The sequence below is a fragment of the Nerophis lumbriciformis genome, linkage group LG14 (assembly GCF_033978685.3).
Source record: "Nerophis lumbriciformis linkage group LG14, RoL_Nlum_v2.1, whole genome shotgun sequence".
Lineage (NCBI taxonomy): Eukaryota > Metazoa > Chordata > Actinopteri > Syngnathiformes > Syngnathidae > Nerophis > Nerophis lumbriciformis.
The window spans coordinates 2,215,001-2,242,228 of NC_084561.2; the positions used below are offsets into that span (position 1 = coordinate 2,215,001).

The following is a 27,228-nucleotide window of genomic DNA, read 5'->3' on the forward strand; positions in this document are numbered from 1 at the left end:
GCGTCGCATATTTACGTCACACTACTTTACTGTCATGGCGGAGCGCAAAGCAGACGATGCAAGCGAGGGGAAAAAAGCACGCCAAAAGTCGTCAAAAGTGTGGGAGTATTTCAATAAACGGCCTAATAATGTTGTTGTATGCACACTGTGTCGAGCGGAAATGGCCTATCATAGCAGCACAACGGCTATGAACGAACATTTGAAAAGAAAACCCCCGACAGCGTTCTTGCCATCACCATCAACAAGTCAATCGTCCGCGTGCGTATACGTTGTCATTATTACACAAAAACATGAATGTGTCATTTGTATCTGCGTTGTAAATTCATAAACTAAAGCACCGTTTCGCTCTGAGAGGCGCGTTTGGCGTGCCTGTTCAGTGTTTACAAAGACGCGCTCCTCTTTAACGCTGTGGAGAGGCGGCGGCGGCGAGCGAGCGGCGAGGCGGGGCGCGCCGGGAGCGACGCCGCAATCGTGCCCAGGTGCGCGATCCGCGCAGTTGGAAGAGAAAAGACTTTGTGTAAAATTAAAAGATTGTAAACCTGGCAAAGCCGTCTGGCGTTCAGTCTGTCGGTCCTGAAAGAACCCCACGGCACAAGACGTGTCACAAACGCTAACGTTAATTAGTTGTGCAAATACCTTTTACAACATTAACAGTTACATATACTATGTACAAACCAACAATTAACTTTCACTTTAATCATACTATCATTGTTGTGTTATTAAGCAAAATAAGCAATACTTTTACTTTTGTTGAAATGTTTACACTGTACACTTTTTTGTATTGGATGTTTAGCTTTATTTTCGCACATTTTAGCAAATAAGCAATACTTTTACTTTTGTTGAAATGTTTACACTTGTTACAGAATATTTCCGTTTTACACTTTTTTGTATTGGATGTTTATCTTTATTTTTGCACATTTTAAAGCAAAATAAGCAATACTTTTACTTTTGAAATGCTTATACTATTCCAGAATATTAAGATTTGCACTGGATGTTTACTTTTATATTTGCACATTAAAAAGCAAATAAGCTACTTTTAATTTTGTTAAATGTTAAAAGTTTTAAATGTTTACATTGTTACAGAATATTTTGTCATGTTGTTGTCAATGTTGACTGACTAGTGGCCATACTTTTTTTTTTGTAAATAAAAGCCATGCCTTTTGAAAAAACTGGCCTACATTTATTTTTTCCTCTTCATTTTAAATTAAAAAAAAAATCGGTAAAAGGAAAAATAATCTATAGATTAATCAAAAAAATAATCTATAGATTAAACGATTAATCGAAAAAATAATCTATAGATTAATCGATAGAAAAATAATCGTTAGCTGCAGCCCTAATGGACATCAACGCCAAAATCATCGGGACAGAAAGTAACAAACTCAAACAATGAATTAAGGAGGCGATGGAACTAAGGAAGCGGCCCAAAGAAACCATCAATCTCCTCCATTAAACATCAAGCTGTGACACACCTCACAGTGGTCAGGTGACCCTTCTGAAGAAGACTAAAGGTGACAGTCAAAACAGGTCAGGTAAATATTCCATCTAATATACCGAAAATATTGTCTGCTCACAAGAAAATGTGAAAAGTATATGAATAAGAAGACATAATGAACCTTTTTGAGCAGTCCCTAAAATATGTCTGTGTGCAACATAAACAACAAAGTGGTAGTTCCTATTGTGACACGACGAAGAAGCAGCCTATAGGAGACACCTAAACAAGTCTGCTGCTCCCCAATGCTGGACAATAGAATGACATTATTTTATAACACTATTGTCATTTCAACTATTGGAATGTTTTTCAAACAATATTTCTTATCTAAAACTGTGATTTTATTTTTCAAAAGCATATATTACATGTTAAAATGGATTAAATACATCTCAACTACCGCTATAAGGCGCACTAAAATTATTTTATTTTCTCAAATATCGACAGTGCGCCTTATAACCCGGTGCGCCTAATGTACGGCGTAATTCTGGTTGTGCTTACTGACCTCGAAGCTATTTTATTTGGTACATGGTGTAATGATAAGTGTGACCAGTAGATGACAGTCATACATAAGAGATACGTGTAGACTGCAATATGATGGCAGTAAACTACACCAAAACTTTAAATGTTCCATTGAGAATATAGAACATTACACACGGAACTCAAGAACCTGTTAAAATGTTTTTAGTACGACTTCGGTAAACTATGAGGCAGCACCGCTTGATGGATTGTCGGCGCATTAAACATAGGAGTATTATTGTGGTGTGTGTATAAGGATCGCACAATGGCACCTATAAGCAGACATATGGCGTTTTCTTTCGCAATATTATGCAAAAGCAACTTTGCTTACCTCCTGGTACCTGCTGATGTGTATTTGGGATCTGCATAAGTCCTGAAAATGTGCGCGGGTCCGCCATTGTAGTCAATAAGCTTCTTTTTCTCTATCTTCTTGTTATGTGACATTCATCCTCCACTGTTGCCATTTCTAATATAAAGTAGTGTAAAGTTCTTACTTATATCTGTCAGTAGACTTGCTATCAAAGTGCTAAAAACGGTAGTGAGTTTACATTATTCACCCAAGGAACTTTAGTCATTGGAGAGTTCTGGTCGGACGGTTTTTCACGAGACACATTTCGGGCGTTGTTGTTGCACTAGTGAGCCACGGATGAGGAGATGCTGCTCCGTTATTGATTGAAGTAAAGTGTGAATGTCATTAAAACAGTTAGCTCCATCTTTTGACACTTCTTCCACTCCCGTCCTTGCACGCTACACCGCTACAACAAAGATGACGGGGAGAAGACGCTGTCAAAGTGGAGGCACGTAAATAAAACGGCGCATCCTGAAGAGACTGTCAGAAAGTGAGTTGAAGATGATGTGTAAAACATCATCTATGCAACATTTTGAGCAAAGAACCACCATCACATGTTATGTAGACCACAAGGAAGTCTTTTACATTTAGAAAATAATAATAATAATAATAATATGACTCCTTCAATGCGCTTTATAATCCGGTGTGCCTTTTGTATGAAAACAGACCTGAGTAGACCCGCTCAGCGGCAGTGCGCCCTAAAGTCTGAAAATACGGTGATTCCAATGGGCGGGGCTGATTTGACATACAAGTGTTTGGAGTTCCAAGCAGCATGTAGTGTAATGCTGCTCACTGTGTGTGCTTCTAGTGTTCCTCACACCAACTCCACTTGTCTGCTAGTATTTCTATGCTTTATTCCAGTTTGGTGCGGCACGTTTGTCCCTCTAAATTGCAAAGTCAATAACCCAGAAGTCTGTGAGAATGTTGTTGTGGTACCAGGAGAACTGGTATGTCATCATGGACGTGTGGAAGATGATTAGTCACGTCCGTGTTGCAATGGAGAAAATAAATGATGAAGGGAGTGTGTTGATGTATAATGTGAGCACTGTGCTGTGTCACATTCATGAACATGGCTAAAGGTTGTTTACCTCACGTTCTGTGTGGGGTTCCACCTCTCCGAGGGCAGCTCACCACTCTGGGGGTCATCCACTGGTGGGTGCAGGATTGAGATGCACACGTCTCCATTCTAGCACACAATTATTATTTGTGAATAAAGTCGTAACCAGTGTGACTATTTGGCGTACCTCGTAAATGTTAGGATGCCACATTTTGGTGAGGAAGCGGAACGCAGGTGGAGAGTAGGGGTAGTCCACTGGGAACTTGAGAAGAGCCTGTGGGGCGAGAGAAGACTATTTATTAGTAACCTGAGAGGTAAGCAGAAACATGCGCTTCTTTCTCGCTTAGACTGTTGATGGCAGGGTTGAACCACGTATGCAGAATAGAAGAAACTTGTGTATTGTTAATGTATTCCATGGTACAAGCCACTGATCCTTAAATATTTGTTATTTATTCAGCCCCCCTCAGTAGCAATACTATTGACAACCTGATATTTATTTACTTGTACAGTATGTGTGGAGCAAGTTGTTAACTGGCTTCAAACAATGAACATTTAACAGTACAGTTGTTATATCTTCTTTTCTTACACATCTGATCATTTCTGTTTGACCTCAGTGTGTTGCCGTAGTCAGAAAGCAGTCTTTGCCATTGTGTTCAATATGCCAGTCTATTGTACTTATTACACAATAGCTGTTTGATTGTAAAGTGCATTCTTGTTGTAGTTTTCATGATCAAATTTCAAGGCGTTATAATCGCCGTGTAGAATCGCAAATGCTAACCAGTCGCATGCGTAGGGCATATCAACGTGAATTAGCCTCGAGCTAATGCTTTTTAAAAAGTGAGCCTTACTTATAAGGATTTGTATCAAGCAACGTTATCAAATGCAACATTACCTCAAAACACTTGTTTGCCCGCCAAGTGCATGAGCTGATGCCAAGTCTGCGACAAAAAAGTGACGTCACGTGCGACAAATGTAGCGAAATATTGTACCCTTTGACTTATCGTGGAACAGTGCTGTGGAGTACAGACAGAATTTCATCTGTACATGTAAAAGTATGGACTTTGAAAAAAACAGTCCTGCTGTGCAGCCTGAGCTATTCTTTTTCTCAACAAATACACCACATGGTGGCACTGTTGCTAATCGCCAACCTTTGGTCAGATTCACTTGACATTTCTTACAAGTGCTTTACAAAAGCACTCCATTTGGGGACTTACAAGCACATATTTGTAGGGATACCAAATTCGATATTTTAAGCCACTGACCGAATTACGTCGGTACTACCCGGTAGTGACTCAGGTGACATCAAAGGGTGCCATATTTTGGTACCTTTGTTGCACGTGACGTCACGCCCAGTTGCAGATAAACACCGGCTCACCTAAACAATCACTTGGGGCGGACTAGGCCAAACTCCCTCTGAGTAATGTTGCCGTTATCAACACCAACAAAGCAAATATGCTAGATAGAAAATGCTCAAACGTAAAGTAAGACTTCACTCTTCTAAAATGTACTAGCTCGATGCATTTTCAAGGTAAAAAATTATTTTCAAATTTTAATTTTTTTTAAAAAAAATTAAATTTTTTAATTTAAAAAAAAAAAAAAAAAAAGTTAATTTTTTTTTTAATTAATTAATTAATTAATTTTTTTTTTTAATTTTTGTTTAAAACAATTTAAACTATTTAAAACAATTTTAAACAATTTTAAACAATTTTAAAAATTGTAAAAAAAAAAAAAAAATTTAAACAATTTTAACAATTAACATTTTTTTTTTAGGGTAAGGGTTAGGGTTAGGGTTAGGGTTAGTGGTTAGGGTTAGGGTTAAGATTAGGGTTAGGGTAAAAAAATTTAAAAAAAATTTAAAAATTGTAAAAACATTTAAAAACATTTAAAAAATAAAATAAAATAAAAAATTTAAATTTAAAAAATTTAAAAAAAATTAAATAAATTTAAAAAAAATTAAAAAAAATTAAAAATTTAAAAAAAAAATAAAAAAATTAAAAATAAAAAAATTAAATATTTAAAAATTTAAAATGTTTTAAAAAATTAAAAAAATTAAAAAAAAATTAAAGAAATTTAAAAAAAAGTTTAAAAAAAGTTTTAAATTTTTTTCAAAAAAGTTAAAAAGTTAAAAAAAAGTTAAAAAAAAATTCAAAAATGAAAAAAAAAATGTTTTAAGGTAAAACATGATTTTCAAGGTAAAAAATGATTTTCAAATTTTTTTAATTTAAAAAAAAATGTTTTAATTTTTTTTTTTTTATTTGCTTTTTTTTTTTAATTTTTTAAAACAATTTAAAACAATTTAAAACAATTTTATACATTTTAATTTTTTTTTTTTAAATGTAAACAATTTTAACAATTAACTTTTTTTTTTTAGGGCTAGGGTTAAGGTTAAGGTTAGGGTTAGGGTTAGTGGTTAGTGTTAGGTATAGGGTTAAGATTAGGGTAAAAAAAATTAAATTAAAAAAAAAAAAATTTAAAAATTAAAAAAAAATTTAAAAAATTTTAAAAAAATTTAAAAATGTTTAAAACAAATTTAAAAATTTAAAAAAATTTGCAGATAAATACAACTTTTTTCTCAGTGCAAATTAATGAACATACTTCTGTAAATGAGCCAGTGTGGGTGGCACTCGGCACAAGGTAAGTGTCTTGCCCAGGGGCACAAGGGCAGCGACTCACATGGCGGGAAAATAATTCATACCAGGAACCCTCTACCATCAGAGCCACGCCACCTCTTGATGACAAATGTGTGTACAAGTGGTACGTAGTTGCATATAGTAAGTGTTAGTTACGTGCAATGGCATTGGGTTCAACAGTTAATAAACAGAAAGTAAAAATAGATGGAAGGTGCACCAGAGACAACCCCACGGAGGTTCTGGAAGGCGGAGGAGTTCATGACGGTGTAACGCAATATGGCGAGGGTGGAATATAAGGCTGGCAGCACAGTGTGGAGAGCAGGAGTGGACTTTTCCACCTATCACAGCAACACAACACAACACAACCACACACACACACACACAGATGGCCTCCCGTACGAGCAGGTGGGCGAGCTACGTGGCCTGTGGGAGTCTGACGGGGATTTGACATGGAAATAATAGACTTTGTGATGTCGAGAAGAAGACTGTGCTGTGAAGTCACAACAGCCACGTAAAAGCTGACTACTAAATATAGAAATATTTTAAAAGCAGTAGCATATTTGCAAAGAACTAATTGGTAGCTCACCGTGGGATGGAAAGTAACGGTGTGCCTGGCTGAGCTCACATTGAAAGCAGTCTTCTAAACTTCCTACAATAAAATGGCAGTTTAAGGAAAAACTTGCCTCTAACGACTTGAAAATACCTGGCTAGGAAGTTCAGCGAGCATCAAATAATGACTACCGGTATGTCTGCTTGCATACTATGCAGCTATCTAAGTTATTAACATGTGTTGTCATATTATTACCATGTCAACATACCTACTGAGTGCTGACAACTTTACGGCAACTTCCTGTTCAGTGCAAAGTAAGATTATATTGTACAACGGCTTCCTCTCCATTGCAAGGTGAGCTTTAGATTCAAACTATATACTGGCCTAGTGTTCAATGCAAAGTAAGCTTTTAATTCAAACTGTACAATGACTTACTGTTCAGTGCAAAGTAAGCTTTAAATTTAAAACTGTACAGTGACTTACTGTTCAGTGCAAAGTAAGCTTTAAATTTAAAACTGTACAGTGACTTAATGTTTAGTGCAAAGTAAGCTTTTAAATCCAAACTGAACTGTGACTTCCTGTATGGTGCAAAGTAAGCTTTAAATTCAAACTGTTCAGTGCAAAATAAAACCATGGCACTAACAACCTAACAAAATGCACATCTTGCATTTCCAGCTACTGGAAGAAAGATTTGCACATGTAGAAAAGATGATCATTGTAGTCAAAACCACAGCAGCTCTATTTATTTCAAACTATAGAGTTGTAAATAGATACATCAAATAGTAGATGTTACAGAAATAATACATTTCTGTAACATTGTCTTTTTGAAGTTGATACAAATAATGTTCTGTTCGTCAAGACTTATACAAATAACTTATGTATATGGTATCTATTTGTTTTAAAAAATTAGATGTAAAAAGCTTCCTTTGCGGCAGTTCCTTTAGCATCAGGCATCTTTGTAGGATTTCACAACACCTTCAGAGTGATGCTGGTGTTTCAGGTAGCTGATAAGGTTTGATGTGTCAGTGCTGTACGCTTAGCTTTTTCACTAGTAGCACCGTAATTTAAAAAATTAGTAGCACAGAATTTTTTGGGGAGCAATATCAAAAGTATTTAACATTGCAATTTCATTATTAACACTCAAACAAGGGCTGCAACAACTAATCGATTAAAATCGATTATTAAAAATAGTTGGCGATTCATTTAGTCATCAATTCGTTGGACCTATGCTATGCGCATAGGCTACTTTTTTTTTTTTTTTTTTTATAAACCTTTATTTATAAACTGCAACATTTACAAATAGCCGAGAAACAATAATCAAAATAAGTATGGTGCCAGTATGCGGTTTTTTTCCAATAAAATACTGGAAAGGATAGAAATCGATTAATCAAAGTAATAATCGACAGATGAATCTATCAAATGAGTTGTTAGTTGCAGCCCTAGCATACATATAAACACAATAAGGCCTACTGTAATGCTCAATTAATCATAGAGAACATCCCTAAACCCCACGAGTGTAGAGCTAGGCCATGCGGATCAAAACTCATATCCCGATATAGTTTGGCCCATAAACAGAAATATTCTTTGACCATGCCTTGATTTTCAATTTTCGTGAACAAATACACAAAAACAAGTACCAACAAGTAAGAAAAGTAGGTTTTGTTTGATAAGATCCCAACCTAAGAGGTGTTTTAAGATGAGAAAAATCCTTGAAAGCGGAAGTTGGCTGCATGGCCAAAGAAAGGCACTGACTAACCCAGCAACACAGGAAGTGATCATGGCACGCTAACAGCCAATCAGGCAACTGTATCAACCATCAAGTCTTGTTGTCTGGTGTTTGTTTCTTGGCATGGTGTGAGAAGAGAAAGTAAAAATGAGAGAGCCAAAAAATTGTCCAGCACACAGAAAAAGTGCCCTCAACAGTACAGCACTTCCTATGGCTTTTTCAGACAAACAGTACAAGGCACTTGGACTCAGTAAAACCACACCACCTTTGTCACTCTCACCCTTGAAATAGTTCTCTATGTTTACATTTTCACACTTTACACTATTTTGTTACACTTTAGTAAACCTTTTTGCACCTTCATTTGAAGAGGTAATTGTTAAGTGTTCAATGTGATTGGACTATTTTGGCGTGTTTTTCCATGCTGGTGTTGACATTTCCTTTCCTTTTCCGCCTTGATAGCTGCAGGGACAATCATTTAGAGAAGGGTTACATTTTAAATTAAAATCTTTACATTTATAGTTTTCTCCTAGTCCTTATTTTCAATAGGTCAGAAAAAATACAAACCCTGTTTCCATATGAGTTGGGAAATTGTGTTAGATGTAAATATAAACGGAATACAATGATTTGCAAATCCTTTTCAAGCCATATTCAGTTGAATATGCTACAAAGACAACATATTTGATGTTCAAACTCATAAACATTTTTTTTTTTTGTGCAAATAATAATTAACTTAGAATTTCATGGCTGCAACACTTTGAAATGTGGACTCGTCAGACCACAGAACACTTTTCCACTTTGCATGAGTCCATCTTAGATGATCTCGGGCCCAGAGAAGCCGGCGGCGTTTTTGGATGTTGTTGATAAATGGCTTTGGCTTTGCATAGTAGAGCTTTAACTTGCACTTACAGATGTAGCGACCAACTGTATTTAGTGACAGTGGTTTTCTGAAGTGTTCCTGAGCCCATGTGGTGATATCCTTTAGAGATTGATGTGGGTTTTTGATAAAGTGCCGTCTGAGGAATCGAAGGTCACGGTCATTCAATGTTGTTTTCCGGCCATGCCGCTTACGTGGAGTGATTTCTCCACATTCTCTGAACCTTTTGATGATATCATAATAACTAATAATAACTGGGATTTATATAGCGCTTTTCTAAGTACCCAAAGTCGCTTTACATGTGGAACCCATCAATCATTCACACCTGGTGGTGGTAAGCTACTTTCATAGCCACAGCTGCCCTGGGGTAGACTGACGGTTATCCATGGATATGATATAATGATTATGGATCGTAGATGTTGAAATCCCTACATTTCTTGCAATTTCACTTTGAGAAACGTTGTTCTTAAACTGTTTGACTATTTGCTCACGCAGTTGTGGACAAAGGGGTGTACCTCGCCCCAGCACTCCTTCAACGTCTGTAAAAATCTCTTGTGGATGTACTACCAGTCTGTGGTTGCCAGTGTTCTGTACTACATGGTAGTGTGACTGGGGGGGGGGGGGGGGGGGGGGCAGTACATGTAAGAAGGACAGCTCCAGACTGGAGAAACTGATCAGGCGGGCCGGTTCTACGATCCGAATAAAACTGGACTCGCTGGTGACGGTGGCAGAATTAGAGTGAGCATCCTGGATGATGCCAGTCACCCTCTGCATAGCGTTGTCAGTAGCCAGAGGAGCCTGTTCAGTGCTAGACTGCTTCATCCCAAGTGCAGGACTAATAGACTAAAAAACTCCTTTGTCCCACACGCCAGTAGACTGTACAACTCCTCTCTGAGGGTACTAGGATGACAGGGGATGCAAAACAATAACAGTGCAATACTTTTTCATAACATGGTCACTACTGCCTAGTTTCTCTTGTTATATTCTTATTTTACTGTTTATTCTCATTGTTGCTTTTTATTTTTATTCTATTGTAATATTCTTCTATTTTGTTTCCATTTATACCCCCATTATTTACTTTTTAAATTCGATCTCAATCCTGTACACTGCTGCTGGAATTTTAATTTTCCTGAGGGAACTCTCCTGAAGGAATCAATAAAGTGCTATCTATCCATCTATCTATCCTTTCTTGTGAAAGACTGAGCATTTTTTGGGAAGCTGTTTTTATACCCAATCATGGCACCCACCTGTTCCCAATGAGCCTGCACACCTGTGGGATGTTCCAAATAAGTGTTTGATGAGCATTCCTCAGCTTTATCAGTATTTATTGCCACCTTTCACAACTTCTTTGTCACGTGTTGCTGGCATCAAATTCTAAAGTTAATTAATATTTGCAAAAAAAAAAAATGTTTATGAGTTTGAACATCAAATATGTTGTCTTTGTAGCATATTCAACTGAATATGGCTTGAAAAGGATTTGCAAATCATTGTATTCCGTTTATATTTACATCTAACCCAATTTCCCAACTCATATGGAAACGGGGTTTGTATAAAGAATTATGGATATGGAATGATACAAAAGACTGTTTAAAAAAAAAAGTATTTCAGTGAGTGCTATTAATAGTGTAACAATATCAACATAATGTCTTAACTATGTAATTGTTACATCAAAACAAAGTCAAAATAAGCAAGGTATTTTTCCAACGCTTCAAACCTTGCGTCTTGTAAAACGGTGCGGCTAATTCATGGATTTTTTGTTTTGTATTCAATAAATAGTTTTCACATCAAGTCAACAGAAAGACAGAAAAGGTGTGCTTTCGCCACACCTTTTGGACGAGTTCGCTCACTGCAGGTGCTGCAGGGTTGACAATTGACTTCCTGTTTCGCTATTCATAGTTACTAAACATCCCAATTGTGATGTACTGTAAGTAGGAGTGTTATCATGTCTGTGCTGTCATAAAGTAATCAAGCTATCTTTGTTAGCATTTCCATGTAAGCTAACACAGTGGTTCTCAAACTTTGTTCACCAAGTACCACCGCAGAAAACACTTGCTTCTCCAAGTACCACCTATTGAGCAACATTGTGATACAGTAGCGTAGTAGGTCTAAATATTCATTAAAAACGTATATTTAATTGTTTGGGCCACACAGTATGAACAGATGGAGACAACAGTTTGACAATCACTGTGCATTTACTAGTGTCTGTTGATATTATTAACTTACAATGGTATTCCTTTTTATTCAGTTTCATAAAGTCACCAAAATATCACCGTTTTGTTTGATCAGCCGTTTTACTGCCGTGTTACAGACACTGTTTGAAAACATTTAAGTTATGGAAATAAACATTTACAATATCTTTCGTACCGGTATATTTTGGCAGCTTACGGTTCGGTGTGACTAATATTTGTAAAAATATTTGTTTTTCTTCTAAAAATAAGCAGGGGCGACTTAAACACCGGTGCGCTATCTAGCATCCGCAGTTGAGACGTTTTGAGTGTGCGTGTGTTTTAAAAGGCGGGGCCTGGTGCATAGTGACGTGTGACATCATCGAGGGTTTTAAAAGGCGGGGCCTGGTGCATAGTGACGTGTGACATCATCGAGGGTTTTAAAAGATGGGGCCTGGTGCATAGTGACGTGTGACATCATCGAGGGTTTTAAAAGGCGGGGCCTGGTGCATAGTGACGTGTGACATCATCGAGGGTTTTAAAAGGCGGGGCCTGGTGCATAGTGATGTGTGACATCATCGAGGGTTTTAACGGAGCTCGTTTGTTAGCTTTAGTAGTTAGCAGCAGCACTTTGTTGGCTCCTAAGCGAGCTCCTTTCAATCTTTTCACCAGATTGTGCTACCTCTGGTTAATGAAGATATTGAATGTGCTTCCATGGCTGTCATATCTTGTCAACAAACGGTGTATTGTTTGGATGGCAAGTTGGTCACTTCAATCATTGATTTGTTGTTCAATATTGCCATTGTGTACTTGTGTACATGTTGTGGTCTGCTGTGTCACAGTGTGATGTGCCTCTTCCTCTTTGACATCAACTTCATTTTAGTGCCGTTCTGCTTGTTGCTTTCACCAGTAAAAAGATATTTCCTGCATTAAACTTGCTGTCTTGTTGTTGACATTAAACCACATCAAAAGTAGCATGCTACGTTACATCAAGTTATGGCTAAGAGTGTTTTAACGGACTTAAAATTAATTAATTAGATGACTCCTTAATAGTAATTATACAACGTTGTTACTACAAACACTGCTATCAGTGGGAGTGACACGCTAACAGCCACCAGCATACCTGCCAACTTTTGAAATCAGAAAAACCTAGTAGCCAGGGTCCAGAGGCTGCAGGTCCCGGTAGGTCCAGGACAAAGTCCTGGTGGGGGGTTCACTTCGCCCCCCGACGCAAAATGATTATTAGCATTCCGACAGGTTAAAATGTTGCTAAAACCATCACTTTTCTATCAGTCACAGTGACTTTTCAAAACAAAAATATTACAGCAAAAATCATATGGGTTGATTGACATGTTTATTCTGTAAGCTAACTTCAATAGTTTGAAATTATTTTGACAGTTAATGCCAGTTATCCTGTCAACCTTTCACAAGACTTCAATTTGTTAATTGAAAGTATAAACACTTTTTACAGTAAACAAATGGTAAAACAGTACTAAACAATTCCATTAAAAAAAAAATTGGTGTCATTATTAACTTTCTGTCCAAGCTTGTATAATCTACTGCCTTGTTCAATTGTAAAAAATATTATGTGCCTAAAATTCACATTTCTATCACAATTATCATAGTGTAAACATGGTAAGCTAACTTGATTAAAATTAATAGTCCTGTCAATAGCATGGAATTACAATTCAAATGTAGTTTTTTTGTAAGCCTTTCAAAAGAATTCAAAATATGAAAAATTAATGAAAATGAATTGAAGCCATCAGACACTTGAAAAGTGGCACATCACATCTCTAATGTAATCATTTGAACTTTTCAACAGAAATAGCACTGCAAAAATATTAAGGACATACTTCTGTATTTTGGTAGTTATGCTGTCAACATTTAACAAGATTTCTTCAACTTGGACTTGAAAGCATAAATAGTATAAACACTTTTAACAGTATAACAGTACTAAACAATTCCAATAGATAACATTGGTGTCATTACCTTTTTGTGGCTAAAATCCGAAAAACGTTGAAAGTTTTCCACTTGTATCGCTAGCAACGGCATTAGACTTGTGTTTTTTTGTCCCAACGTGGTCTTTTACATCGCTAATTCCTCCGTGTCCGATCGAAAAATCTTGTCTGCACAAGGTGCAATTCACGTAGTTTTCACCCTTTTTGGAACGGATAATTATTCCCGGATAGGCTTTTGAATATTCTTCACGGAATGACTGCAGTTTTCTTTTCGGTTTAAGACTCGTTTGCGATTTTTCTCCGGCTGATTCCATGATCGTTCGCTCGTTTGGAAACAATGGCAACTGGTGCCTCGTGCTTGGCAGCGGTGCTATAAATAGCCTCCCGCATGGCATTCGGAATGGCTCGATAGGAAGTTACGGGAAGCAGTGTCGATTGTGATTGTTGTTACGCGATTTCGTGAATAAGACTTAAAAAAAAAAAAAAATTTAATTAATGAAAAACCGTATTTTTTATCACTGCAACAGTAACCCGAAATAGGTTGATGAAAACCGTACTAATTACGGGAAAACCGGAATAGTTGGCAGATATGCACCAGTATCAACTATCAAGTTAAGTTGTGCCATCTTGTCATCTCCAGTTGATTCTTTGCATGGAGTGAGAAGAGAAGGTACAAATGAAGAAATTGTGAATAAGACAGGAAAAGTCACCTGGACAGTATGGCATTTTTTTAATTTTTTATTTTTTTTTTAAAGGGACCGTAGTCAGACCAATGTAGTCTGTAAATGATACAAGGCGTCCGTCCCCATCAAGACCAGTAATACCAACCCGCCTTAGCCGTGCTCACAGCTGTAACGTCCCGGCACTAAACCTGCAGAAAATACTTCTCAGGTTCTCTGTGTTGACATTTTCACACTCTGCACTATTTTCTTACACTTTACAAGCATTTCTTGCATATTCCTTATTTTTGCACCTTCATTTTAAGAGCTTATTGTTAAATGTTCAATGTGATTTTTAGAATTGTGTTTACATTTATTGAGTGTTTTTCATGCTTGTGTTGACATTTCCTTCCCTTCCTGCCTTGAGAGCTGAGGTATTACAATCAGAGGAAGGTTTACATTTAATATATTTTTATACTGGTTTTTACTTTTGATAGGTCATAAAAATATCAATTATCGATATCGGCCGATACGAAACACTTATATTGTGATGCAGTTTTCAGCTGTATCGCCCAGTCCCATGTATAATTCATCAATTCATAACTGAATCGTCATGGAATCATAAGGTGGTCAAAGACGCCCTCAAATAAAATGGCAGTGTTTTATATGGATGTGAATAATTTCCTTTGGGGAAATGATTGTTTCTATTGATTGATAAAAGGATTTATCATAGAAAATATGAAGACAAAAAGCATGCTGTTTAAAGAGAGTAGTCTGTGTGTTTAGTGGACAAAAGGGAGCCCTTGAGCAAACATGGGAGAAAGTTCTAATGCCATCCAGCACCAACTTGTGGACCTCAAAGCAACTTCACCCCCACGCTTACATTTTATAGCTCGGAGACACACCAAAACAACAACAACAACAAAAAGACGCTAACGTGACGACGCTTTAATGGCCACAGTGGTGTGGAAATAAAAGAGCTGAGTCAGCGTGAGACAGGCAGGTCTCTTACGTCCTTCCCTCCAAACAAGTTGGATGGGAAGCCAGCGCTGTGACTCATGGCCACGCCGTGGATTTCACAGCCAGCCGGCGCATTCCCAGTACGACAAAAGAATCCTGCGACAGCACGCTGATAAACGCTGGCGTCCCATGGAGGGGTACGGTCCAGAACCCTCTCAGGGCGTGGAGGGAGGAGCCAAGGAATGAGAGATCCTGCTAACGTGCAGGATCATCTACTGTATTTTAATGTTGTCATTATGCTGGTACTTAATGAATACTTAGGTCTACTACACTACTGTATTTAATGTTGTCATTATGGTGGTACTTAATGAATACTTAGGTCTACTACACTACTGTATTTTAATGTTGTCATTATGGTGGTACTTAATGAATACTTAGGTCTACTACACTACTGTATTTTAATGTTGTCATTATGGTGGTACTTAATGAATACTTAGGTCTACTACACTACTGTATTTTAATGTTGTCATTATTGTGGTACTTAATGAATACTTAGGTCTACTACACTACTGTATTTAATGTTGTCATTATGGTGGTACTTAATGAATACTTAGGTCTACTACACTACTGTATTTTAATGTTGTCATTATGCTGGTACTTAATGAATACTTAGGTCTACTACACTACTGTATTTAACGTCATTATGGTGGTACTTAATGAATACTTAGGTCTACTACACTACTGTATTTAATGTTGTCATTATGGTGGTACTTAATGAATACTTAGGTCTACTACACTACTGTATTTAATGTTGTCATTATGGTGGTACTTAATGAATACTTAGGTCTACTACACTACTGTATTTAATGTTGTCATTATGGTGGTACTTAATGAATACTTAGGTCTACTACACTACTGTATTTAATGTTGTCATTATGGTGGTACTTAATGAATACTTAGGTCTACTACACTACTGTATTTAATGTTGTCATTATGGTGGTACTTAATGAATACTTAGGTCTACTACACTACTGTATTTAATGTTGTCATTATGGTGGTACTTAATGAATACTTAGGTCTACTACACTACTGCATTTAATGTTGTCATTATGCTGGTACTTAATGAATACTTAGGTCTACTACACTACTGTATTTAATGTTGTCATTATGGTGGTACTTAATGAATACTTAGGTCTACTACACTACTGTATTTAATGTTGTCATTATGGTGGTACTTAATGAATACTTAGGTCTACTACATTACTGTATTTAATGTTGTCATTATGGTGGTACTTAATGAATACTTAGGTCTACTACACTACTGTATTTAATGTTGTCATTATGGTGGTACTTAATGAATACTTAGGTCTACTACCCTACTGTATTTAATGTTGTCATTATGGTGTTACTTAATGAATACTTAGGTCTACTACACTACTGTATTTAATGTTGCTATTATGGTTGTACTTAATGAATACTTAGGTCTACTACACTACTGTATTTAATGTTGTCATTATGGTGGTACTTAATGAATACTTAGGTCTACTACACTACTGTATTTAATGTTGTCATTATGGTGGTACTTAATGAATACTTAGGTCTACTACACTACTGTATTTAATGTTGTCATTATGGTGGTACTTAATGAATACTTAGGTCTACTACACTACTGTATTATAATGTTGTCATTATGGTGGTACTTAATGAATACTTAGGTCTACTACACTACTGTATGTTAATGTTGTCATTGTGGTGGTACTTAATGAATACTTAGGTCTACTACACTACTGTATGTTAATGTTGTCATTATGGTGGTACTTAACGAATACTTAGGTCTACTACACTACTGTATTTAATGTTGTCATTATGCTGGTACTTAATGAATACTTAGGTCTACTACACTACTGTATTTAATGTTGTCATTTTGGTGGTACTTAATGAATACTTAGGTCTACTACACTACTGTATTTTAATGTTGTCATTATGGTGGTACTTAATGAATACTTAGGTCTACTACACTACTGTATTTTAATGTTGTCATTATGGTGGTACTTAATGAATACTTAGGTCTACTACACTACTGTATTTAATGTTGTCATTTTGGTGGTACTTAATGAATACTTAGGTCTACTACACTACTGTATTTTAATGTTGTCATTATGGTGGTACTTAATGAATACTTAGGTCTACTACACTACTGTATTTAATGTTGTCATTATGGTGGTACTTAATGAATACTTAGGTCTACTACACTACTGTATTTAATGTTGTCATTATGGTGGTACTTAATGAATACTTAGGTCTACTACACTACTGTATTTAATGTTGTCATTATGGTGGTACTTAATGAATACTTAGGTCTACTACACTACTGTATTTAATGTTGTCATTATGGTGGTACTTAATGAATACTTAGGTCTACTACACTACTGTATGTTAATGTTGTCATTATGGTGGTACTTAACGAATACTTAGGTCTACTACACTACTGTATTTAATGTTGTCATTATGGTGGTACTTAATGAATACTTAGGTCTACTACACTACTGTATGTTAATGTTGTCATTATGGTGGTACTTAACGAATACTTAGGTGTACTACACTACTGTATTTAATGTTGTCATTATGGTGGTACTTAACGAATACTTAGGTCTACTACACTACTGTATTTAATGTTGTCATTATGCTGGTACTTAATGAATACTTAGGTCTACTACACTACTGTATTTTAATGTTGTCATTATGGTGGTACTTAATGAATACTTAGGTCTACTACACTACTGTATTAAATGTTGGTGGTACTTTGTGACAAAAGTTTGAGAACCCCTGGCTTTGAAGCAGAAGTGGTACAATTATATAAGCTCTACTTCTTCCTGCTGCTTTTCGGACATGTTGAAATGTAAAATGTATAACTGTATGCATGTTTGAAATGAATTAAGAGCAATAATTCAAGTTAATTGTGTCATTATAAGAGGCCAACTTGCACTTCGAAACAGAGCCGAATGAATGTATTGTTAATAATAAGAATAGTGTATAACTACTTTACCAAAACTGTCAGCTTTCTTGTTGTAAATGAAAACTTCAACGATGTTTTAAAAGGTGTGTTTAAAGAGAAGGTAAATGAGAATAAATAGATGAAAAAAGGTGTAAAACGAGCGCATTGTGCTAGGTCATTGTTATGCTAACTTTTTATTAGCATTATTAAAAGAGACTAACGTTAACTTGCAGCGAAAGTGTGAAAAGCGGCAGATAATATGATTGTTGAAGACAATGTGTTTATTGGAGAACGTTGTTGAAGAAGAAGGCAACTTTTAGGAGGAACAATAGAAGCTAACGTTAGCCTGCACTCACCTTAAAGTAGCCCCCCTCGTAGTGAGTGTTGGGGGGTCCGAAGATGGCCACTTCCCAGTTGTACATGTCAGACTCGTTCACCAAAGTGATCTTAAATCCTTCCACCGGCTCGTCCTGCACACTTTTCATCTCCAGCATGAGCGCCTTCTGAGAACTGGCTCCATGATGTCCATGCTGAGCCATGTTCCAACAGACACCAACAACTAAATCAAAGGTAGAAAAAGGTTACTCGCTGGACAAGAATGTTTTAACGGCACTTTATTTGCGGGCGTCCTTAAAAAGTCATCAATTAAAAGCGCTACTCAAGCCTTTTCTGACCAAAAGCTGCCGTTGCTTCTTCCTGTGTTATTGTCAACCGAGCCCCGGTGAGCTCCACTCAAGTTACAAACTCACACCTGGCTCTCGCTTCCGCCGGGGCCTTTCGAAGTAAGAGCTTGACAACTCCTTCCGCAAGGGCCTTTCGAAGTAATAGCTTGACAACTCTTTCCAAGTAATAGCTTGACAATCCGTCGGAGCTTCTTTAAAAAAAAGCCAACAATGAGGAGTTGGCATTTAAATGTCAGCAGGTGGTGCACATGTGCTTGGAGTCACCGTAAAAGGAGCAAAAAAGGCTGTGAATCGGCGTGAGTGCCTTTGTCAGACACGCGTCATATCTTTAAAGCACTTCATGATATGGAAGTTGAAATAATGCGCCAATGACGGAGAGCGATGCAACATTTGGATTAGGTTTCCATTCCAAGCGACTTTTTGAGACTGATTGAGATTTTTATTAGTATGTTGCACAGTGAAGTACATATTCCGTACAATTGACCACTAAATGGTAACACCCCAATAAGTTTTTCAACTTGTTTAAGTCGGGGTCCACTTATATATATATATATATATATATATATATATATATATATATATATATAATCATCATCATAATACAGTCATCACACAAGATAATCATCAGGGTGTATACATTGAATTATTTACAATTCGGGGTGTGGAGGGGGGGGGGGGTTAGGTTTGGTTGTTATCATCAGTCATCAACAATTGAGAACAGAGAAATGGATATTGAAACAGTGTAGGTCTGACTTGGTAGGATATGGACAGCAAGTAGTGGGTAGAGAGAGAGAGAGAGAGAGAGAGAGAGAGAGAGAGAGAGAGAGAGAGAGAGAGGGAGAGAGAGAGAGAGGGAGGGAGGGAGAGAGAGAGGGAGAGGGAGAGAGAGGGAGGGAGAGAGAGAGGGAGAGAGATAGAGAGATAGAGATAGAAATAGAGAGCATTTGATTGTTTACATTTGATTATTAACAACAATCCGGGGAGGGTGTTAGTTTAGGGTTGAAGTTGCCTGGAGGTGTACTTTTATTGCGGTTTTGAAGGAGGATAGAGATGCCCTTTCTTTTATACCTGTTGGGAGCACATTCCACTTTTCGCTAGAAACTAAACCGCTTGTTCGTGCACTTTAATTTCGCAAGTCTCTAAGGGAAACTTGTTCGCCCAATAATAATAATAATAATAACACGGATAGTAGCCGTTGTTGTTGGTTTTGTAAATATGTATTTTCTATCCATCCATTGTCTTAACGCTTGTCCCACTCGGGGTCTTTTATTAAATGTAAAAAAAAAAACATTGGTTAAATAAATTGTTTAAAATAAACGATTTCTGTTACAGAGAACAAGGGAATGGGATACAATTGCTATGGTATGAAAAGGGGTAGGGTTAAATGAGCTCTGCTTCAATTCCTACTCCTTTTCGAACGTACTGTAATGAAACAAGTGGAAATATGTGCTGCTTTACATCATACTTGCCAACCCTCCCGGATTTTCCGGGAGACTCCCGAAATTCAGCGCCTCTCCCGAAAATCTCCCGAAATTCAGGCGGAGCTGGAGGCCACGCCCCCTCCAGCTCCATGCGGACCTGAGTGACGTGTTGACAGCCTGTTCTCACGTCCGCTTTCTCACAATATAAACAGCTAATGATGGAGGGCGAGTTCTTGGTTTCTTATGTGGGTTTATTGTTAGGCAGTTTCATTAACGTCCTCCCAGCGCGGTAACAACACACAACAACAGCTGTCAAGTTTTCGTCTGCCGTAAACAGCAATGTTGTGACACTTTTAAACAGGACAATACTGCCATCTACTGTACATGCATATGTGACCCACCCATAATGTGTCACATTTTTGTGTTGATTTATTTATTTTATTTTATGGTTTGAATTCGTTTTTGGAGCTGTCATTACACATTTATCAGTATTCACATTGGTCAGTAGGGGGCAGTAGGGCGTTTCTTCCCAATTGAATGCTATCACCTGCAGACCGGAAGTGTCTTGCCATTCTGATGAGCGCAACCAGTCTGTGAACAATTGAAACGTCCTGTGTGCTTTTTCCTCCTGTATAACAGGTTAGTTTTGGTGAATCAACTCACTGAATAATATCCATGTGATCTTTATAAGTTTAAGTACACATTCTGATGGTGGAGCCTAACTCTAAAGTGTTTGTGAGTTGTAGTTTGTATTTGTGAATGAATCCAGTGCACAGCTGCAGTAATCAATACAAAAAGGCAACGTGAGTGCGCAATGTTTATATAGGAACTTCTGATCCTAATTCAGACTCCCAAATTAGAGCTCCCGTTTTCTTATTGATTTTATAATGTATATTTGTATAATGTGTGTGTTCTGAAATGGTGATAGAGAATAGAACAAGGTTGGACAATTCAACCCTTAACTCAACAATGAGTAGATGAATGTTATGTGTGTGTATGTGTAAATAAATGAACACTGAAATTCAAGTATTTCTTTTATTTATTTATTTATATATATATATATACTGTGTGTGTATATATATATATATATATATATATATATATATATATACATATATATATATATATATAGCTAGAATTTACTGAAAGTCAAGTATTTCTTATATATATATATATATATATCTTAACCACGCCCCCCGCCCCACCCCCGACCACGCCCCCCACCTCCCGAAATCGGAGGTCTCAAGGTTGGCAAGTATGCTTTACATTGTATCGTACTCATGTTCCACATCAACTGAAACTGAAACTGAACTGGACGCCGTCGTTGGCTTCTTTATGCCGGTAGCTGGCTTGCTAGCACGCGCAAGGGTTTATGGGAAATGAAGTGTTTTTGCTGAACAAGGTAAGAAACGTGTTTGCACTACGCAAGGGTGTCCAAACGTTTTCCACTGAGGGGCGCACACTGAAAAATGAAAGCGTGCAAGGGTCATTTTGATATTTTTCATTTTCAAAAACTAATACAATATATCCATTTTTTTTTAACTTCTCGGGCTCCCTCATGTTTGGTCCGAGACTCCCAGGGACCGGGACGGGTCTCAGTCATAAAAATGTTAAAAAATAAGTTGGTCCCCCCGCCCCCAACACTTAAATCTCTGGGTTGACTTTACATCTATCTGTCGATATAAGTTTAAATAATAATATTTAAAAAAAAATATATATATTTATAGTAGAGATGTGCCGATATTATCGGCCGATAAATGCTTTAAAATGTAATAACGGAAATTATCGGTATCGTTTTTTTTTATTATCGGTATCGTTTTTTATTTTTTATCAAATCAACATAAAAAACACAAGATGGACTTACAATTAGTGCACCAACCCAAAAAACCTCCCTCCCCCATTCACACTCCTTCACACAAAAGGGTTGTTTCTTTCTGTTATTAATATTGTGCTTCCTACATTATATATCAATATATATCAATACAGTCTGCAAGGGATACAGTCCGTAAGCACACATGATTGTGCGTGCTGCTGCTCCACTAATAGTACTAACCTTTAACACTTCATTTGACTCATTTTCATTCATTACTAGTTCCTATGTAATTGTTTTTATATTGTTTTACTTTCTTTTTTATTCAAGAAAATGTTTTTAATTTATCTTGTTTTATTTTATAATTTTCAAAAAAAAAGACCTTATCTTCACCATACCTGGTTGTCCAAATTAGGCATGTGTTAATTCCACGACTGTATATATCGGTATCGGTTGATATCGGTATCGGTAATTAAGAGTTGGACAATATCGGAATATCAGATATCGGCAGAAAAGCCATTATCGGACATCCCTAATGTATAGTTTAAATATATATTGAAATATGTTTTGTGCACTTTTTGTTAAAGATAACACTTTATGGCACAACCCCAAAATATGCATAATTTTGATGTGAAGTAATTTGAGCCTTAAAAAGGTCAATAATTTTTCTTTTGATGCATAATTTTTTTTGGAGCAATTACAATTTTAAAAGATCCCACGTGTGTTAATATATACTTTTTTCCTTTTAACACCTAAACCCCGAGATCAAGTTCACCAATTATCCATTGATCACAAGTTTATAATATATAAATATTTTAATTAGTTTAATGCCTTTTTTTGGTCATAGAAAACCTTTTTATGGCAAACAAAAAATGCAGTATTTTTCACAAAGAAATATTTTAAAGTGGAATACATGTTAAGTAATTGGAGCCTTTAATATAATTCATAACATTGATTTGGTTCATTATTCATTTTTTACTTGTGAGTTTTAAATAAATAAATAAAAAACAGCTTTGTGTTATGAGAGTCAACATTTCAACTTTTTCTCATTACATTTCACTTGTTTTGATCTATTTGATGTTTTTCTTTATTAGGGACGGCGTGGCGCAGTGGAAGAGTGGCCGTGCGCGACCCGAGGGTCCCTGGTTCAATCCCCACCTAGTACCAACCTCGTCATGTCCGTTGTGTCCTGAGCAAGACACTTCACCCTTGCTCCTGATGGGTGCTGGTAGCGCCTTGCATGGCAGCTCCCTCCATCAGTGTGTGAATGTGTGTGTGAATGGGTAAATGTGGAAGTAGTGTCAAAGCGCTTTGAGTACCTTGAAGGTAGAAAAGCGCTATACAAGTACAACCCATTTATTTATCATTTATTTGTAATAGTATTTCTAGAATGTGCTGTAGGCCGCAATAACGTACAGTGGGTCCGGATTAGTTTTTGACTCATACCTCACTTAAAGTGTGAGGACAGAATGCAATAACTAAATAAAATACATGTAAGAAAAACAATGCTTATATATTCGAAAGAGGAGGAGATGATACATTACTATCTGCTGGCTGTTTGAGCACACTGCAGCTCGGCCTGAATCGTCCCACTCTTTAACGCTGCAGTCGCACGCAGGATTCTCACGGGGATGAACCTGCTGTACATGCAGAAATAGTGCATGTTTCTTGATACATGAGACAGGCTACAGTAGCATCTTACAGCTTTTTATTTTCACTTTGAAGTTGGATATCTTGAAAGGGAATGAATACAATTCAAGCCCCTTTTAAAACAAATGACATTTGACAGCAGGAGAATAACGGAGAAACAAATAGACAACAGGGCCTTTGGAACCTGTCCTTGTTGAGAGTATACTTCACAAGCCAAACGTTATCATAAAATGTCACTACAACTCAACCAAAGGAGAGAATGAAGACAGGCGACCATGCCCTCAGCACTCGGACTGTTTCAGAATGGACATAGTTTTGCCTTCGGATGCATACAAACACAAACTGCTCGAGTACGCTTCATTAAAAAAAGAAAGAAAAAAGGTCAACATGGAATGACAAGTGTGGAAAAGTAAAGGTGACTAAAAAAAGGTGCAATTTGACAAATTGTAATTGAACATAAAGCAGGAACTGCTAGACTTTCAGTCCAGTAGCAACAAAGATTGAGCTTGCAAATAGAAAAGTTCTTATTCCAATGGTGACTAATACTGATACTGTAAGGGTCAAACGATACTGAACACAAGGAGTGATACTGTGTCCGCTGATACCGCCATGTGTGTGTCACTTTAAGAACAACTATCCATGGGACCGATACAGCTGCCAAACTGTTTGGAAGAAAGCGGCTTTTTTTTTTATTCACAAACTGAAACGCGTTCGACTTTTTTTTCGTCGCCATCATCCATCCATTTTCTACCGCTTGTCCCTTTTTGGGGTAGCGGGGGGGTGCTGGAGCCTATCTCAGCTGCATTGGGGCGGTAGGCGGGGTACAACCTGGACAACATCCACCTAAAAATTCCAAAGTCTTGGATCATTTGAACCTTGTATCACCAAATAAGGTAAACGTTCCTACCCTTTTTACTATTTTGCTCATTGACCAGAGTTGCAAGTTTCATATTCTGCAGCTCGTCTAGCAAGAGTATTTATTAAAAAAAAAGAAGGTATTTGCCAACTAATATTTTGCAGGTCAAATGTAGTGAATTTTTTAAAAATCCAGCAGATGGCGCCATTATGAAACACCAACAAAGTATAAATACAGCTAGTGAGTGTGCCAAACACTCATTTACCCATCACTAGTAGCAGCAGTCCTACTGGGAGATATTTTTGACAACCGAGCGTAGGCGACCTCTGCAAACTTCCTCAAATATACTGGAGAAAAGCAAATACAGTGGAACCTCCATTTACAAACCTCTCCATTTGCAAACCCTTTCATTTTAGATAGATGGCACCAAATACACCTCGGTGTGCCAACCGTGTCTCTGCAAGAATGCTTCATTCATTCCTTTTATGTCCCGCTGGCAGCCATTTTGTGCTTGCTTGTATTGAAGTCTTTAATCGTGATTGTGAGGACAAGTGACTTTTCTGGAGAAAGATGGCAAAGCGGAGGATGGGACTACCTCTCCTTCAGCAGCAAAACCCACTTAGAGTGGTAAGTGTTTGTTCGTATAGCAACACGGTTGTTGAAGTTAAGGATTTTCGTGGTTTCTGATCATTTGTGAGGGCACCAAAAGGAACTAGTGTGCGCAGTTCAGCTTGTTAATGAAAAGACTTGTTATGTTTGTTTGATACACAGTACTGCATAGCACTTTATATTGTGTTCACTAAATATGGACTCTTGTCAAGGTTGGAACCTATTATTCATATTTACATTGTTTTGTTTCACTATACAAACTTTTCAATTTACAAACCCTGTTCAAGGATTTGTAAACGGAGGTTCCACTGTCATGAAAATGAGTCAACGCACGGCCATTGTTGTCTACATATGGAGTGAGGAGCAAAGTAGTCTGGCCTACAGTCAAGCACGGCGCTAGCGTTCCTATCTGGGGCTGCACGAGTGCTACGGGCATTGAAGAGCTGTGGTTCACGCAGGGGAGGACTATGAATTCCGGTAACAACCTGTGCATCTCTCGCAGGCAATAGTGCTTAATATTCACACCGAGGATACAATATTTTGATTTTTGTGGTTTCTGATCATTTGTGAGGGCACCAAAGGAACTAGTGTGCACAGTTCAGCTTGTTGTTGTTTTAGCTTGTTAATGAAGAGACTTGTTATGTTTGTCTGATACACAGTTGTCTACATGGAGCAAAATAGTCAATAGTCAAGCACGGCGCTAGCGTTCCTATCTGGGCTGCACGAGTTCCGCGGGCACTGAAGAGCTGTGGTTCACACAGGAGGAGAGCTATGACTTCCAGTAACAACCAGGTAATAGTGCTGAATATTCACACCTAGGATACAATATGTACATCTATTACTCGTATTTGGACAGTAATGGCGGTGCGCCGGCTCATCTCCTCCAAGCTGTACACTGACTACTCCAAATTAAATCCAGGTTTCAGTAACTGATGGATACATTTTTGAAGTTGCATGTGAGAGTAAGAGCAGGGCTCACTGCGAGGGCTTGTCAGGCCTTATATGTAGCGTTGGCTTTCTTCTCCACGGTGTCAGAGGCTGCTGCACCAGTCTTTTCAGTCTGGGAGAGACATGGTTCCAAGGCCTAAACAGCACTTTTAGTCTGGTAGAGACATGGTTCCAAGGCCTAAACAGCACACACGCACACACACACACACACAAAAGGCGCAGACAGGCTTCAGACAAAGAAACATGGAACAACACAAACCAAAAGTGTTCAAAAAGAGTAAAACCGCAAATGGAGCCAAAGTCCGGTTGTCATGGTTACGTGACGTGACTGTCCCAGACGGACAGAGGGAGGGAGGAAGAGGAGGAAGGAGACGTCCAGGAGCTGGGCGGAGTCAAAAGGGTGAAAGTGTGTCGCAGGGAAAGACGGAGCTTGAAGAAGAATAAATAGGGGAAGTGTGTTCCGGTGAGGGGGCGGGGCTACCCTGCACTCAATCAGCACTGAGAGAAGGTCTGCTTGATCTCGTCCAGCACGTTCCCCAGCAGCGCCGGCTCGTCACATTTGGCGTCCATGGACACCGTCTGACCGCACTGGCAGAGAAGGAAGCTTTGTCACGTGATGCAGAGTACAGGCCCAACGTTTGGACACACCTCCTATTTACTTTGTAGATTGTCACATCAAAACTATCAATGAACACATGAGGAGATATGTACTTCACAAAGGAAGGGAAATAACTGAAAACATGTTTTATATTCCAAAGACATGCACCTGGGGATAGGCCCCTCCCACCTCCAAAGACATGCACCTGGGGATAGGCCCCTCCCACCTCCAAAGACATGCACCTGGGGATAGGCCCCTCCCACCTCCAAAGACATGCACCTAGGGATAGGCCCCTCCCACCTCCAAAGACATGCACCTGGGGATAGGCCCCTCCCACCTCCAAAGACACGCACCTGGGGATAGGCCCCTCCCACCTCCAAAGACACGCACCTGGGGATAGGTTGATTGGCAACACTAAATGCTCCCTAGCGTGTGAATGTTGTCTATCTGTGTTGATGAGGTGGTGACTTGTCCAGGGTGTAGCCTGCCTTACGCCCATGTGCAGCTGGGATAGGCTCCAGCACCCCCCACAACCCCGAAAGGGATAAGCGGTAGAAAATGGATGAATGGATGTTTTATATTCTAGTTTCTTCAAAAATAGCCACCCTTTGCTCTGATTACTGCTTTGCACACTCTTGGCATTCTCTCCATGAGCTTCAAGCACACCTGTGAAGTGAAAACCATTTCAGGGGACTACCTCTTGAAGCTCATCGAGAGAATGCCAA

The 27,228-nt window shown here is 37.9% G+C and overlaps 2 protein-coding genes across 9 annotated transcripts in view; both read right to left on the reverse strand.

Annotated features, from left to right (window-relative positions):
- The window catches only part of LOC133616688 (ubiquitin-conjugating enzyme E2 R1-like), a 28,218-nt gene extending 9,404 nt beyond the window's left edge, over window positions 1-18,814 (reverse strand). Inside the window, exons 1-4 of one of the 2 annotated variants that reach the window (XM_061976245.2) lie at window positions 18,680-18,814; window positions 18,285-18,487; window positions 3,599-3,685; window positions 3,443-3,540 (exon numbers count right to left, since the gene is read on the reverse strand). In XM_061976245.2, coding sequence (XP_061832229.1) covers window positions 3,443-3,540; window positions 3,599-3,685; window positions 18,285-18,467 — 368 coding nt within the window. In that variant the 5' untranslated portion in view covers window positions 18,468-18,487; window positions 18,680-18,814. Of the gene's footprint in view, window positions 1-3,442; window positions 3,541-3,598; window positions 3,686-18,284; window positions 18,488-18,602 lie in introns of both variants that reach the window. The other variant, XM_061976244.1, reaches the window with a different exon arrangement.
- A 4,714-nt stretch (window positions 18,815-23,528) lies between these two features.
- Window positions 23,529-27,228, reverse strand: part of ap3d1 (adaptor related protein complex 3 subunit delta 1) — a 66,824-nt gene continuing 63,124 nt past the window's right edge. For all 7 annotated transcript variants that reach the window (XM_061976240.1, XM_061976242.1, XM_061976239.1 and 4 more), the window contains one exon: window positions 23,529-26,493. In XM_061976240.1, the coding sequence (XP_061832224.1) occupies window positions 26,398-26,493 (96 nt within the window). In that variant the 3' untranslated portion in view covers window positions 23,529-26,397. The remainder of the gene's footprint in view (window positions 26,494-27,228) is intronic.